General features: G+C 50.0%; 2 protein-coding genes and 1 pseudogene across 3 annotated transcripts; 1 reads left to right on the forward strand and 2 right to left on the reverse strand.

Annotated features, from left to right (window-relative positions):
* The first annotated feature begins 179 nt into the window (after positions 1-179).
* Positions 180-5,029, forward strand: KLHDC8B (kelch domain containing 8B). 2 transcript variants are annotated; one of them, XM_059387822.1, is made up of 6 exons: positions 185-309; positions 1,239-1,747; positions 2,830-2,994; positions 3,330-3,554; positions 3,654-3,755; positions 4,186-5,029. In XM_059387822.1, the coding sequence occupies exons 2-6, from the start codon at positions 1,372-1,374 to the stop codon at positions 4,380-4,382; spliced, it is 1,065 nt and encodes a 354-aa protein (XP_059243805.1). In that variant the 5' UTR covers positions 185-309; positions 1,239-1,371; the 3' UTR covers positions 4,383-5,029. The 2 variants fall into 2 exon arrangements, with proteins under 2 accessions (XP_059243806.1, XP_059243805.1); XM_059387823.1 differs by lacking the exon at positions 2,830-2,994 and having other exon boundaries at positions 180-309.
* Positions 5,030-5,742: 713 nt separating this feature from the next.
* Positions 5,743-16,111, reverse strand: C2H3orf84 (chromosome 2 C3orf84 homolog). Its single transcript, XM_059387824.1, has 4 exons — positions 16,085-16,111; positions 13,601-13,714; positions 6,581-6,637; positions 5,743-6,199 (listed from the first exon to the last, which is right to left on the reverse strand). Exons 1-4 carry the CDS (start codon positions 16,109-16,111, stop codon positions 5,792-5,794), a joined length of 606 nt encoding a protein of 201 aa, XP_059243807.1. The 3' UTR covers positions 5,743-5,791.
* On the reverse strand, positions 6,846-10,981 carry LOC132012506 (large ribosomal subunit protein eL34-like; annotated as a pseudogene).

The following is a 16,111-nucleotide window of genomic DNA, read 5'->3' on the forward strand; positions in this document are numbered from 1 at the left end:
CGGACTCTAAATCCCGGGCAGGCCCAGCGTCCACATGTCCATCTGTCTGTTTACCGATTTGCCTGTGACTATGGGTCGACGCGCCCTGCTCTGGCCACGGCAGGTGCAGGGTTAAGGAGGGGGGAAGGGGGGAGATTTTCCCGAGTCGGGAGGGGGGACGAGGGGCGGACCCGGTCCAGCCCCGCCCCTCGCCGAGCCGAGCCGGAGCCCCGCCGGAGCCCCGCCGGAGCCTGGCCTCAGCCCCAGCCAGAGCCCGCACGGAGCCGGAACGGCGGACCCCGCGTCCCGGCGGCGCCGGAGCCCCGGCCGGTGAGTCCCGCAGGAGCCGCGCTCAGGGGAAGTTTGGGGCGCGGGGCGCAGAGCCCCAAGCGCTCTCGCCGGGACCCGCCCCCCCGCCTCCCGCGAGCTGGAAGTTTGGGGCCAGGAGGCCATCACGCCGAGGGTCCCAGAAGCTTGGCCCCCGCGGGAAAGGAGAAGATGAGGAACTTGGGGATCTGCTGTGAGGGGGTTCGAAAGTCCAGCTGCTCATTCCTACTGGAAACGCCCTGGACTATGGGAGTCTGGAGTCCTAATGGTCATGGGATCCCAAAATCATCCCCCTCCCTACTTCTGGACTCCAAGGAGAGGGGCCTCTGGGAACCTGGCATGGGCCGAACCTCTAAGAGTAGACCTGAAGGGGGAATGTGGGACCCTGGCGTCCAGCTTCTCCCCTCCCAAATGCCCTGATCTTGGCCTTTTGCTGGTGGGAATGGATGATCTCTATGGAACGGCCCCCAAAAGGGTTGTAAGTATACCCTGGAGTCTGATCCCTGGCTGTCCAGGGCGCACTGGAAGGCAGTAAGGGGAGGGTACAGTAAGACTCTATTCGTGCAGAACACCAGCATGAGGATTGTCAAAAGGAAGTAAGTCAACTGACTTGCCACCTTGACCTAGATCTGAAGGGGGAGGGAATGTTGGGTGTTCTTAGGTGAGGGCAGGGGGTGAGGGGAGAATCCCTCATGCCCCACAGGAAGGGGAGAAGTTCCCTGAGTATTTGGGAATCTGCTCTCTTTCCCACCCAGGAGGGCTCTGAGCTACAGTGGTGCGCTAGCCAGCAAGGGTAGGTCAGGGGTAGGTCCTCCCTGTGCCTTTCCCACCAGTGATTTTGGGCCAGCCCTTCCCTCAGCTACAGACTGCTCAACTGTGTACTGAGGGGCTGCTCAGTGGCCCTGACCCTTTGTTTTCCCTCTCTCCTCCAGGTGAAGGCAAGGTCCCTGAACTGGTCAGACACTGCCTGTGGGCCTGATAGAGTCAAGAGGAGGCCCCATCATGCCCCTCAGTGAGGCCTGCAACCTGAGCAGATAGTATGGCCTGCCACTGGAGGTGAACACCATGGCTACAGGCAGTGGCCGGGCCTTTGCTTGGCAGGTGTTCCCACCCATGCCTACCTGCCGGGTGTATGGCACAGTGGCATACCAGGATGGGCACCTGCTAGTGTTGGGGGGCTGTGGCCGGGCCGGACTGCCCCTGGACACTGCTGAGACCCTGGACATGGCCTCACATACATGGCTTGCACTGGCCCCCCTGCCCACTGCCCGGGCTGGTGCAGCTGCTGTGGTGCTGGGCAAGCAGGTGCTAGTGGTGGGCGGTGTGGATGAGGGCCAGAGTCCTGTAGCTGCCGTGGAGGCTTTCCTGGCTGACGAGGGCCGCTGGGAGCGTCGGGCCACCCTCCCTCAGGCAGCCATGGGGGTTGCAACTGTGGAGAGAGGTGAGTGGCCTTAAGGGAGTCCTTCAGGCATCCCCACACCCTCTGTTCCTTTCTGACTTGGTCCCTTACCCTCAGAGATTGGACAAGAGCTGTATATTTTGCCTGAGTGCCCTGGACACAGCTTTGACTCTTGTAAAGACCGCTCCTACCTAGGTCTGAGTTGAGCTAGCAGCGGCCTTAACTGCCCTTTCCCACTGTGAAGTGGGAGGCAGAGCCCAGGCTGGCCCCCAGCATGCTGGGAGGCCCTAACCACCTCCCTGCCCATTCCTCTTTTCTAAGAGACAAGGAGGGGTAGCCCAATGACTCTCAGGGTTATAAATAGTCTAGGGGAGGGGGAGGGGAGCATGGCCTTGGCTCAGAGCCCAGTAAGTGCTTAGATTCCCTCCCCCCTCTTCCTCCCATATACACATTTACCAGGGAGCCTGAGATGGGAAGACCAAGCTGGTCTGGGGATAGTTGCCATGGAAGCCCTCAGCTGACTGACCCATCTCCCCAAGGCCTCCAGACATACCCCCATCTGACCCGGAGGGTGTAACAGGACCAGAATCTCCCCCAGTGAAAGGATGAGATACAGAGGTGCTGGCAGGGCTTCTGGGCAGAAGGCTTGCAGCCAGCACCCCTACCGACAGGCCTAAGCCCCTCTCCTATCCCCCAGCTGATCCCCAGAGATCCCTCCCCAGGTTGAGTTCTAAGCTTAATAGATCCCCATATGCCCCTCCCTGGCTTAAGCCATCCTCCAGCCTTCTTCCCCTAGAGGAGCCCCCACCTTGTGGCCTCCAGGTCTGACCACCGGTCCTGCTTGGATGCCAGACTTGGTTGCCATAGCATCTCCAGGGAGACAGAGATGAATTATAATTAGATCATCTGCCTCCTGCTCTTCACTTGGAGGGGCCCTGGCCAGAGCAGGAATCCTAGCTCTCCCAGCCCCCACTCTAGGAAGGAAGGAGGGTTTCTCTGCTGTTTGGGAGGGGTACTACAAACATGTGGGTCCCCAGCCACGCCCAGGCCTGACCTGGGCAGCCATCAGGGTAGGGTGCCCTGACCAGGCTGAGGTGCACTCTGAATTGCTCTTTTCTATGCAGATGGTATGGTGTATGCTCTGGGGGGAATGGGCCCAGACACGGCTCCCCAGGCCCAAGTTCGGGTATATGAGCCCCGGCGGGACTGCTGGCTTTCGCTCCCCTCCATGCCCACACCCTGCTACGGGGCTTCTACCTTCCTGCACGGGAACAAGATCTATGTCCTGGGTAAGGGCCTGGGGGATATGGGAAAGGGGCTCAATGTACAGAAACACCTATCCCCATAGGTTGGCTGGGATCAGGTTTAGCCTGAGATGGCAGGACAAGAGAAGCTTTGAGTGAGCCAGGCTTGCTTGGAGGTTCTGACCTTTGGTGGCCCTCCTGGGCTGGAAAACCGTACCCCTGGGCCCGAGGATCTGCAGGGTAGGGGATCCATGCTCTGGTGTGCACACAACTGGGTATGGGGGGCTAGGGTGGGCAGTGGTGAAGGCTTAGCAACCTGGTGAAGGAGGAGCCTGCTGGGCCTCCAGACTCTTTCCCAGGTGCCCCAATTCCATTGGCAGGGGGCCGCCAGGGAAAGCTCCCAGTGACTGCTTTTGAGGCCTTTGATCTGGAGGCCTGTACCTGGACCCGGCACCCAAGCCTGCCCAGCCGCCGGGCCTTTGCTGGTTGTGCCATGGCAGAAGGCAGCGTCTTCAGCCTGGGTGGCCTGCAGCAACCCGGGCCCCACAATTTCTACTCCCGCCCACACTTTGTCAACACTGTGGAGATGTTCGACCTGGAACATGGTGAGCAGTGGCTAGCCTGGGTTGTCCCCCCACTTTCCATGGGATGGAGGGGCACAGTGTATGTCGTGGGGGCTGGATCTGACTTCCCCTTTCTTGCAGGGTCCTGGACCAAGCTGCCCCGCAGCCTGCGTATGAGGGATAAGAGGGCCGACTTTGTAGTTGGCTCCCTTGGGGGCCACATCGTGGCCATTGGGGGCCTTGGTAAGTAACTGTGGGGCTAGGGAAAGGAGGTGAACCCAAGACAGGAAGGAAGAGCCCCAAGCATGAGCACTACCTCCTGCCCTTCCGCTGGCACTCCAGGGATGAGGGATTTGTGACCTTCCCTTTCCCAATCTGTGAAGCAGCCAGGGTATAGTCTGCTTAGCCTAACTCTTGGGGTGCCCCTCAGCACCTGATTGATGGCTCTGCACCAGTAGGGGCCTAGGAGACAGAAACAGGACAAGTGACCACTAAATGAATGGACAAATAGAAATCTAAAGAAATGAACAAATGATGAATGGGGGCCGTGGGGGCAAGGCACTGGTAGCTCATCCTGGGGTGATGCCTGCTGAGCCATCTGTGGGCTCCGCAAGCAAAAGAGTCAAGGCCCTTGCAGCCGGGGCCCTTTACAACTTCTTTCTCCTTCCTGCAGGCAACCAGCCATGCCCTCTGGGCTCTGTGGAGGGCTTCAGCCTAGCACGGCGGCGCTGGGAGGCCCTGCCGGCCATGCCCACAGCCCGCTGCTCCTGTTCTAGTCTGCAGGCTGGGCCCCGGCTGTTTGTCATTGGGGGTGTGGCCCAAGGTCCCAGCCAAGCTGTGGAGGCGCTGTGTCTGCGTGATGGGGTCTGAATGCCTGACGGGGATGTGGCAGCTGGAGCAGCGCAGTGCCCCCTGGCACAGGTCCGTGGCTCCTTTTGCTGCTGAAGAAGCTCATTGTGGCTCTGTGGATGCGGGAGGCCCAAGGTCAGGTACAAAGGGTGAGGGCACTTTGTCTTTAGTGCAGGACACATATGCTTATACCCACCTTTATCCCCATTCATTCATGGACCATGCCTAGCTCCACACTTGCTCTGGAACTACTGGGCCCTCTGTCCAACTGGGAAGTGGGAGGATGGAAGAGCTGGCCTCAGGCCCCACAGGATTAGTGCCTACCTGGAGTTGACCAGTCTCACCCCAGTGGCTGTTCCTGAAAAATCCTAGCTGTCAGCCTACCTTGAGGGCCTCTGTGGCCCCAGGAGAGTTCAGGGAGGTCAGAGGACACAGAGGGTGTGGAGGAGTAGATGTAGGAACCTCCAGAGGACCAGAGGAATAGTGGCTTTGGGCCCTTTACACTATTGACTGTGTGACCTTGAGCAAGTCATTTCACCTCTCTGTGCCTCAGCATCCTCATCTGTAAATGGGGATCTCTGAAACCTTCCTGCCCTACCTACCTCACAGGGCTGTTGTGAGGACCCAGGAAGTTCAGATGTGAAAGTAAAAGTGCTGCTAAAATCTGGTGTATGGCCCTCGGTGTGGACTCCTGTGTTGCCCCTGCAACCCCTTGCCCTCCTTCAGGAGCCTTGATTCTCCCAGGGAAGAGGGTTCAGAGTAGCCTTTTGGATCTTGCTTCTGCTCCCCAAAGTGTTCTGGTGTCTTAGCCCCACCTAAGCCTTAGTTTCCTTTTTGGTGACGTAGGATGACTGCTGCCCCCACTGTTCTGGGTGTTAGAGGGCACTCACGGGATGGCCAGAGAAGAGCTCAGAAAACTATAGCAAAGTACCCCAGGGTTGGGATGACCTCCAGGTTCACGGCACACAGGATTTCCTCAAAGTCTCTTCTCACCTCCGTAGGGAGGGGGTGTTCCAGTGGGGGCTGTGGCCAGGGCAGGCTCCTCCTGTCCCAGCTTAGGCAGAACTATGTGGCTTCCCACCAGACCCCCAGAGGCATGGTAGCCTCCCAGAGAAATCAGAGCTACCAGCATGTGCCTCCTCCTCCAGTCTTTGCTGCTCGCTAGAAGGGCCCACTGACTGCTTTCCCTACAGCTGCATGAGTACAAGGGGCGCACAGCTGGGTTTACTGGAAGAATGGATTTGGGGTCCCAGAACTGATCTGCTATGACCGTGGTGGACCTTCTGGGCCCTTAGGCTCCTGCAGGGTTTTCACTCAGTGGCAGGGTTCCCAGGGCAGCACCTCCCCTGCCTAGCACACAGGTGCAATGGGCCTCACCGCTGTCCAGCTTCTAAGAGCCCTTGGACTGCAAGCACAGAAAGGCCGCTGTGTCAGCTGTCCTTGTTTAATAATCTGGACCAGTTTAGACACTCCGAGACCCCAGCATGAAGGTAATGCTGCAGCAGCTTGGGTCTTGGGATCCCTGGGAGGTCAGGCAGTGTGTTGGTTACCGGTCCCGTATTGCTGCTGCCACAGTGGCCACCCCGGGATGGCTGGCAGAAGTTCTGTTGGTAGGTGGTGCTGGTTCGGGGAGGCTCGATCTGCACAAAGTGGATAAGGCGCTGGGGGAGGTCACTGAGTCCTGGGCCTGACCGGAAATTGGCCTGGTAGGAGGATTCAGGGGGCCGCTGCTGGCTCAACTCCAGCTCCTGGGGTGCCCAGCGCAGGAAGGTGTGCCGCTGCCACAGACGCTCCAGGTCTTTCCGCCTTCCGATTCCCTGCAGCAGGCAGTAGGGGCCCTCCTCAACGGTATGGGCCCTTGGCCCACAGTCCTGGCACCAAGCACCCCTTGGCCCCTCCTCAACGCAAGCCTACTTGGTGATGCCAGGCTCCCCTGGCCTGTACCCCCAGCCTCTTTGGCATGCCTCCCCAGTTATGCCCTCCATTCCAGGGTGAAACCTCCAGAAAGCCAGTGGCCCCTGGGATATTTACACATTGTCAGGCAAGCTAGTAGATGAAACCAAAGCAGAGGTACCTTTGTTTGGGAAATGGGCTGTTTCCCAGACAAGAGAGGTTTTCAGGAGCCCTCCCTCCCCTCAGTGTCTTATCCCCACCACCCTACCTCAACTTCAGTCTAGGCTGGGGCCCTGCCCGTTCTCCTTCCTTTCTCCAGCACTCACTTTGTCGAAAGAAGTACGGTTGTCATGCTTGGAGAACAAGTGTTGCTGTGCTGGCTCCTTTAAAGACAGTGAGAAAGAAGGTAAATGGGGGGAAAATGATGCTCACCTGCCCTTCAGATGTTATGTCAGGACCCAGAATGGAGGGAAGCTGCCAGGAGCCACTACCCCTAAACTGCTAAAATTGCCAAAATCCTGAAAGAGCAGCTAGAAATTAAAGCTGTTTGCCTCACTCCTAGGACATCTCATGCAGGTATTTGCCTCCAAATCAAAAGTCTCTAGGGCTGCTGATTGAAGAAGGGGCTGAGGCATCTTCGAAGACATCCTGCCACCAGAAGGGCAGTGGTTTAAGTTTCATGTCACGTCCTTTAACTCTTAGATTGTCCAGGACCAGGCTTCAATTCTTTCCTCCCCTCTGTCAACATTTAATCCTTCATCAGCAACCCAAGCTCTTGGCCCTAAGTACCACCTGGAAACGGCCATTTCTCTATCTAGCTTGAACTCTGTCCTGATCTCCAGACTCAATAGCCAAGAAGCTATTCCATATCTTCTTGTAAATGTCTTACAGGCATCTCCAACCACGACTGAGCTCTGGATTATGCCCCAACCCCAGCCCTCCAGAGCCTCCCCCAGGTCAGGTCATGGTAGCTAGATCCTGCCAAAAACCTTAGAGTCCCTTTGATTCTCTTCTTTCACACCCTATATCCAAAGTATCAGGAAATCCTGTTGATTATTCCTTCAACATATGCCCAGGATTGGACCACTCCTTAGCATGTCCACTGCTTTCCCTGATCCAAGAAACACATTCTTCTCTTGCTTGAATTATTGCAAGAGCTTCCTACCTCATGTCTCTACTTCCAAGCCTTCCCTTCCAGTTTATTGTTCTCTTAGCAGGTAGAATAACTCTTCTGATATGTAGATAAAATCATCTTCCTTGTTTGCTGAAAATTTACAATATTTCCTCATGTTTATAAAAGCCAAAGTCAATGTAGTGGTCCATGAGACCCACACAGTATTGATTTCTCCATTATCTGCAACTGCACTGGCATCCTTAATGCTTCTGAAACATACCAGCTATATCCACTTTGGGCCTTTGCAACACCTGGGCCTTCTGTCTGGGACTCTTCTTGTAGCTGGCCGTAGGACTCCCTCTCACTTCCCACTTGGGAGGATTTCTTCAAATACTAACACTATCAGTGCCGACACCCAACTCTGCATTTTCCACCTTCTGGCATACTAGGTGACTACATAGTATGATGTTGCCTAATGTTCCTGACAAGAACGTAAGCTCCTTGTGGGCAAAGATTATTGTCTGTCTTGGTCACATCTATAACTCCAACACTGAGCCCAGTGCCTGGGCAAATACATGTTTGCTGTTTAATTAAAGGACAGGGTTCAGAAAGTCCTCAGGGCATTTGCTTTGGCTTACTTGGAGCCATAGAACCATAACCTATCCCCAGGCAGAGAAAGGCCACCCCCCAGGCCTCCAGACTTTAGTAGGAATCTCTCCTAAGACCATCCAACCTTGACTTTGTGCCTGGTCTCTGGCCCTAGAGTTCCCTGTCCCCAGCCATTCAGCTTCTTCTGCTGCAAACCTGAATGAAGTGTCTGATCTGATGAGTTCAGTCTAGGCTGGGTTGGTGTATGAGCAATGGCTGACAACAGGTTGCTAGATAAAAGACTGGGTTTAGCTTCATCCCAGATCCCTGAATCAGAATCTTCTGTGGTATGTATCTGTGTGTGTGTGTGTGTGTGTGTGTGTGTGTGTGTGGTATGTATCTTTAACAAGCTCCCCTAGCAGGACCTCCTGCCCTAGACAGCTGGTGTTGGTTTCCAAGTAGAATGAAAGCTCCATGAAGGTGGGAAGCCAGCCAGCCTTACCTTTCATTCCTCATAAAGCAAGCTGACACAACAGGGATTAAAAACCCAGGGCCCTTTTAGAAAAAAAACAGGAAAAAATTTTCAGCATTTAGAACTAGGCAAAGAGTTCTTTGATTTGATACCAAAAGCAAGAGCAATAAAATAAAATTGATAAATTGGACCCCATCAAAAAATTTTTAAAGTTTTGCTCTGTGAAAATTTGTATAAAAAGGATGAAAAGACAAGCCACAGACAGGGAGAAAATACTTGCAAATCAAATAGCCCATAAAGGAATAATATCTAGAATATATAAAGAATTCTCACAACTCAACAGTAAAATAACAATCCTATTAGAAAATGGGCAAATGTCAGATGTCTATTGACGGATGGATAAAGAAGTGCATGGAATGTTATGCAGCCATAAAAAATGAAATCTTAATAAATCCATAAATGATGTGGATGGAATTAGAGGATATTAAGTTAATGAAATAAGTCAATTATAGAAATTATAGTCAATTATAGAAAGACAATTATCATATGATCTCAGTGATAGGTGGAATTCAGGAAACAATGGAGAGGATCATAGGGGAAGAGAAAAAAGAAAATGAAACAAGACAAAACCAGGGAGGGAGAAAAATCACAAGAGATTCCTAATCTTCGGAAATAAACTGAGGGTTGCTGGAGGGTAAGGAGGTGGGAGAATGGGGTAAGGGGGTGATGAACATTGGGGAGGGTATATGTTGTAGTGAGCAATTGGTATTATAAAAGACTGATGAATCACAGACTTGTACCTCTGAAACAAATAATACATTTTATGTTAATTGATTGAATTTAAATAAAAAAAAGAAAATGGACAAACAAGATGAAGCCATTTCACTGAAAAGGATATACAGATGGCAAATAACACATGAAAAAATGTTCACCATCATTAAACACTAATGAAATGCAAATTGAGATCACAATGAGATATGACATATTTATCAGAATGGCTAAAATAGAGACAGTACCAAATGTTGAGAATGCAGAGAAACTGGATCATTCATACATTGCTGATGGGAACACAAAACGGTACAGTCACTCTAAAAAACAGTTTGGCAGGGGTGCCTGGGTGGCTCAGTGGGCTAAAGCCTCTGCCTTTGGCTCAGATCATGATGTCCTGGGATCCTGCTTCCTCTTCTCTCTCTCTGCCTGCCTCTCTGCCTACTTGTGATCTCTCTCTGTCAAATAAATAAATAAAATCTTTAAAAAAAGAGAAAAAAACAGTTTGGCAGTTTTAAAAAAACTAAACATACAGCCATCATATAATCCAGCAATTGTACTCTTAGGCATTTAATCCAAGAGAGGAAAACTTATGTTCACCCAAAAACCTGTAGCAGCTTTATTTGTAAGAGCCAAAAACTGGAACCAGCCTCAATATTTTTAATAGGTGAATGGTTATACAAACTGACATATGCATGCTATAGAATACTACTCAGTAATGAAGAGGAATGAACCATAAATCACCTGGATGAATCTCTAGAAAATTATATTGAGGAAGAAAAACCAATCTCCAAATATTGCATGCTATATCATTCTATTTATATAATATTTTTGAAATGACAAAATTTTAGAAAAGGAGAAGAGGCTGGTAGTTGCTAGGGATTAGGGACAGAGAAAGGGTAGAGGAGCAGGAGGCTGGTGGGTGTGGTCATAAAAGGGCAGTACCAGGGATACTTGCAATGTTGGCCAGTGTGTTAACTGTGGTGGTGGGTACACAAACATAAATAGGCGATAAAATTTTATAGGTCTTAATATATACAAGTAGTGTAAGTAAAATGGAAATCTGAGATAGGTGGGTTGCATTAATGTCAGTGTCCTGGTTGCAGTATTATACTATAGTGTTGCAAAATGTTTTCATTGGGGGAAACTGGGAAAAGTATAGAAAGGGTCTCTATTATTTCTTACAACCGGTTATGAATTTATAGTTGTTTCAACAAAAATTTCAATTAAAAAAACCTTGGGAGTATGCAGCAAGTTCTAAATGACCCCCAAATTTCTTCTCCATCTCTATCCTTGGCTAAAAATTGTACACAGCCCTAGAATGTGGATGCCTCTGTTGTTGGAGGCAACTCTGACTCTGAAAACTCACTATGCATGTATTTTTGCCTTTTGATTTTTTTTTATTAATCCAAAAAGCTTCATTAAGAAAAATTTAGCTTTCTGACTTTATGCTTGTGCCTTCAACACTTTCGCAGTGTTATTATGCTCCTTGGTAAGGAAAGCACACTTGATCTGGTCATAGACACACTTATCATATAGGGAACCACTACAGGCCCTGCTGACATGTTATTTGTTTGTTTCAGACCACCTCATATGAACTTCAGGTTTTACAACACAAACTTCTTGAAATCAGCCTGGTCACATGCCCCATGTGGATTTTGGTGCTTTCCCAACATTGTTGGTATAAAGGTGCACAATTCTATTACCAAGGGTTCAGAACAGCTTAGTTTTGTTAAAGGCTGTATTATAGGACAGCCTATGATGGTATGTCAGATTCTGGATCATTCTGAATGTCTCTAGACACCATCCCTCAAGAGTGAAAGTCACTGTTCTAATGGTGGTAGCATAATCTATTGATTTCCACTGACTCAAGTTTTGTTCTCACAATAGTGAAAGCCTGGTAAGAAGTGAAGTCATTTCCTTCCATGTGGGCAGTTCTGAGTATTCTTTTCCCTGGAAAGAATTTCACCTGCATCTTTGTTTCTAGGGATCCTTTTCAATTGAGGTGGTAAAACCCATGGTCTCTGAGCTGATGGGCTTGGGCTTGGGTTCCAGTTGAAGAGACCATGGAGGAAAGGTAGATTTCCTGGGATGGGGCAGTAGTTGCATGTGGGAGAGCTAAGGACCCTTGTGGAGGCTGGGCATTCTGCAGTCAATAGGATGCTGAGTAAGGAGCTCCTGTGACAGGCTGAGGCATGTCAGTGGTGGAACAGGGATACAACAATCATGGCACTACCAATGAAGGATCTACTCCAAACCATGAGGCCTTGTGGCTCTTGTCTGACCTTAAGAACGAACAGGACCATTAAAAATAAAAGTAACCTCTTAAAAAAAGAAGAAACAAACAGGACCAGGATTACATGTCCCAAGAGTCAGGCAGGTAAGTACTAGAAATAAGTTAATTCAGTCCGGAAGAGAAAAAGAAAAAAAAGAGAATTTTCTTGCATCTGAATGACACAATTTCTACCTGCCCCAAACTAAAGAAAAGTGGTGTCACATCTTGAAAAATTTTTCAACAATAATAGCTGCAAGCAGCTGGTTGAAAACTGGTATCTCTTAGCTAATAGAAAAATAAAATGTGCACCTTCCCCAAACAGTTCCACTAATTAAAAGAGCTTTAGACATAGAAAGAGCCACCAGACTGTGCATTTATACAGTCTGAGCCCAACACTCAGAGATCATGCTGTTTGGGGATGCTGGTAATGCTAGTAAATGCTTTGTGTAGCAAGTCTTCAATTAAAACATGTCCCAAAGACAAACCATAAGTGACTCTTAATCTCACAAAACAAACTGAGGGTTGCTGGGGGGAGGGGGTTTGGGAGAAAGGGGTGGTATTATGGACATTGGGGAGGGTATGTGTTTTGGTGAGTGCTGTGAAGTGTGTAAACCTGGTGATTCACAGACCTGTACCCCTGGGGATAAAAATATATGTTTATAAAAAATAAAAAATTATATTTAAAAAAAAAAAAAACATGTCCCAAAACATGTTCCCAACTTCTGTTTCTGGGGGACAGATTGAATGTTCCGTCTTTAGGATGACAGCTGGCACTGGGCTACTACAAACACCCAGAACAAAGTTCCCGGCTTGCCTCTGTCCCTGAACTACCCAGGTCCCATTATTCTCAAGGGAGAAGTGATCCCAGATAAGTGGTCTGGAGCTACCTTTGGATCCAGCTCTCTCATTAGGCAATGCCAGGCTCTCCTTCAAACTGAGAATGCTAAGGAAATTCAGACTCCATAATATGGCAGCCTCTAAGACCCTGTTCTTGGCCTGGAAAAGCAAGTCATGGAGAATTCAGATGGCAGATCAAGCAGGATCTGGCTAGAGGCTTGGGAGCAAGAAGCTGCAGTGGACAGAGAATGTTCCAGACACTCCTCCAGGTTCCTTTCCATGTTCTCCATTCTGCTGTTGCCCAGGGGGCTGATCTGAGTGCATTTCTCACCAGCCTGCCTTCCCTCTGGCCATTGAAAAGCCCTGGGAAAAGATGGAGGGAAGGAAGGAGAGGTCTCTTCTCTTAACTCCACCCGAGACTAGCCCCCTCCTGTCTGTCTCTCTCCCCCCATGATCACCACTCCTCTCACGGTAGTTGTCTCCAAACCACCCACTCCTTCTGGGTTCTAGGAGCCATACTTTTCCCCCTGTCCATCTGGGCTCAATGGTACTGACCACTTGGTTGTTGCCAGCCTATGATACCACGTTTACCTGAGGCCCTCACATCCAACTCCTTTGCATGTACACTCTGCTGAGTTGTCCTGATTTGAGTGAGATTTTTATTGTTGGGACCCCAACTGATGATCAGTGCCCCCTCCTTGTTTCCAGACCTAGAAGCAGTAGAGGGTCTGGGCCCTTTATCTCTCTCTCTTTCTTCTGTTCTCTGGAAGCCTTTTCCAGCTATTTCTCTCATTACTCCTTTCCAGTCCTCCTTGGCTACACATGTGGGTGGGTACCCAGCCACTTTATAGGCTGCTTCCCTCACCAAAAGAGGCCTCCTGGGCGCCTGGACTACAAGGCTGACTGTGAATTAGGCCATGGGCTTTCATGACATCAAGGAATCTGAGCTTGAGAGCAGTTGTTGGCAAAACTCAAGGCTTACTTTCTGGGCTCTGGAGGGTCTTTCCCCATGGCCACCTACCCAAACTGGGTCCTGACCTTCCGTCCACCCAGAAGAAGCAATGAGCAAGACTTTCCAGCTTGGTACTAGCTCTTCTCCACCCTTTCTATAGGTGGAGATCTGTAAATATGCTATTTCAGGGACGAGTGGCTAGGGCTCATGCATTTTCTGGGGGATAAGCTGGCCTCAGGTGTCAGTCCAGCAGTGGTAGTTCTGGGGATGATGCTTTTGGGTTCCAAGAGAAATAGAAACTGGCCCAGCCACCCCAGCTGCCCCCAGGGCTGCCTTGTACCTGACATCGCTGCAGGAACACTGCTGGAGGCTGGGGCTTGGCTGCAAGGCGGTATTCTTGAGCACTTTCACTCTTGAATTGGCCTCTGTAGTGCCCATAGAAGCCAGTGTTGTGCTATAATAAGGCAGGCATGAGGGTGAATCCCTCCCAAATGCTTACCCTGAGTCTCAGACCTCAGGGTCCCCAGGCCAGAACCCTCTCCTGGGAGCTACTGTCAGAATAAAAAGAATCTGAGGAGAGAGACACACATCTGTCATCCATCATTAGAACAGTTGGTCTCGCGATGCCTGGGTGGCTCAGTTGGTTTAGCAACTGCCTTAGACTCAGGTCATGATCCCAGGGTCCTGGCATCGCATGCTGCTTCAGGCTCCTTACTCAGCGGAGAGATTGCTTCTCCCTCTTCCTGCCCCTCCCCCTGCTTGTGATCTCCCTCTGACAAATAAAATCTTAAAAACAAACAAACAAACAAAACAGTTGTCTCAGCTGTGCTGGCCCACCTAGGAGGGTTATGTATGTATGTGCCCTTTCCCTTTTTTTTCCCCTTTTTTCCATCCTTCCCCTCTTTCATAAAATTCCAGTATAAACTAGGGAGAAAATGGTGAAAGGACAGAAATATCCTGGTCCTGGTGAAACTTCCTTCTGGTGAAGGAGTGCGACACAGCAAATAAGGTCAGGGAAGAAATAACCTGACCAAATAACTAGATCAAGAGTAACAGGGAACACAGATAGCCCTTCATGATAATGAGGGTGGGACCTGAACATGAGGAGGAGTCAGCTGTGCAAGGAACAGCAGAACAACATTCTATGTGATGGGAACAGAAAGAGCAAAGGTTCCAATGCCAGAAAGAAAGAAAGAAATGTGTTGGAAGAACAAAAAAGAACAAAAATCCTTGTGACTAAAGGATTTTGAGCAAACTAGTCAGGTAAGGTCAGGGAAGGGCAGGCCTCACACTAGTTTAAGAATATGCATTCTCGGGGCGCCTGGGTGGCTCAGTGGGTTAAAACCTCTGCCTTCGGCTCAGGTCATGATCTCAGGGTCCTGGGATCGAGCCCCACATCATGCTCTCTGCTTGGCAGGGAGCCTGCTTCCCCCTCTCTCTCTCTGCCTGCCTCTGCCTACTTGTGATCTATGTCAAATAAATAAATAAAATCTTAAAAAAAACAAAAAAGAATATGCATTCTCAGGGCACCTAGGTGTCTTAGTTGATTAAGTGTCCCCCTGAGACTCAGGTCACGATCCCAGGGTCCTGGGATTGAGCTCCACATCAGGCTCCCCGCTCAATGGGGAGCCTGCTTCACCCTCTCCCTCTGCCTTCCACTTCCCCTGCTCGTACTCTCTGTCAAATAAATAAAATCTTTAAAAAAAAATATATGGCTTCTCTTCTAAGAGCAAAGGGAGACTTTTCAGGAGGGGAGGGGGACCAGAGAGTTTGGGTTGGGATGGTTCAGAGCACGGAGCAGAGTTTTGAAAACAGGGCCACTGACTGGTGATAAGATCCTTCCCTGGGGACTGAATGGTTCCATCCTGGGCATCTATTGACAAAACCGTGAGCATTTATTTGCTACATATCCTGCTGTTCTGGGGTAAGCAGGGCACCCTCTGAAGCTGGAGCACCTAAGCAAGGGATATGCTTTTCAAAAGACGTACTTTACCAACAGGGATACCTTCTGGAGAGGATTTCAGAGACAGGGACTGACAAAAGACAGAAATGAGCATTTGTGAGAGGTCTAAGAAGGAGATACACTGTATTGGTATCATTAGGTGGATGCCCTGTGGACAGCAGTGATATCTACCCAGGGAGCTCCTAGAGCCCAACTGTTTGTTCTAAGAGCTTCCTGCAAAGGATGGGTATGTCTGGTCCTCCATGATCATAGCTCTGAGCAGAAAGAATGTGACCCAAGTTTGGCCTCTGGCCATCACAGGAGCCTCCTATACATGACTGAAAAGTCCTTTATCTTTTCAACCCACTGAGGGTTTGGGTTGCCCAAGTTGTCTTTTTATTATCTGTTGAACTTGCCCTCTATTCAGTTTATTTTTTATTATTATTAATTTTTTCTATTTAGTTTAGTTCAATATTATTGGGCCACCTTTACTGCATTCCAGGCATGGGACTGGGCATGGGATATACAGGTGGAAAACAGTCTTTGCCCTCAAGATGTTCCCAGTATACAGGGCAGTCAAACTCCAGAAGTTTGGGAAGACCAAACAAAGAACTTGGAATAAATAGGGTGGCTAGATGACTAGGAGGTTCAGCTGGTTAGCACAAGACCAGGACATATAGGAAAGGACATGGCACCAGAAACACTAGGTAGGTTCCAGGGGTAACCTTAGAATGGCAGAGAGGGAGTGGGAAGTTCAGGGTCCTACATCAGCCTGGACGTTGGATGAAATCCTTCTTGCTAAATTTACTCCCATGACTCATTCAAATTTCAGGTACCACCCAGAGGCCAGGAGCGAAGATTAATTGTAAAGTGCATTCTTACCCACGAGCCTACTAAAGCACTTTGCAT

This window comes from Mustela nigripes, chromosome 2 (assembly GCF_022355385.1).
Source record: "Mustela nigripes isolate SB6536 chromosome 2, MUSNIG.SB6536, whole genome shotgun sequence".
NCBI lineage: Eukaryota > Metazoa > Chordata > Mammalia > Carnivora > Mustelidae > Mustela > Mustela nigripes.

Coding starts and splice junctions, on each gene's coding strand:
- KLHDC8B (XM_059387822.1), top strand. CDS start 1,372: ATGGCTACAGGCAGTGGCCGGGCCTTTGCTTGGCAGGTGTTCCCACCC. Junction 1,748..2,829: donor GGTTGCAACTGTGGAGAGAG/GTGAGTGGCCTT, acceptor TTTTCTATGCAG/ATGGTATGGTGTATGCTCTG. Junction 3,555..3,653: donor GATGTTCGACCTGGAACATG/GTGAGCAGTGGC, acceptor CCTTTCTTGCAG/GGTCCTGGACCAAGCTGCCC.
- C2H3orf84 (XM_059387824.1), bottom strand. CDS start 16,111: ATGCAAAGTGCTTTAGTAGGCTCGTGG. Junction 13,715..16,084: donor GTGCTTTAGTAGGCTCGTGG/GTAAGAATGCAC, acceptor GCCTTATTATAG/CACAACACTGGCTTCTATGG. Junction 6,638..13,600: donor TGTTCCTGCAGCGATGTCAG/GTACAAGGCAGC, acceptor CTGTCTTTAAAG/GAGCCAGCACAGCAACACTT.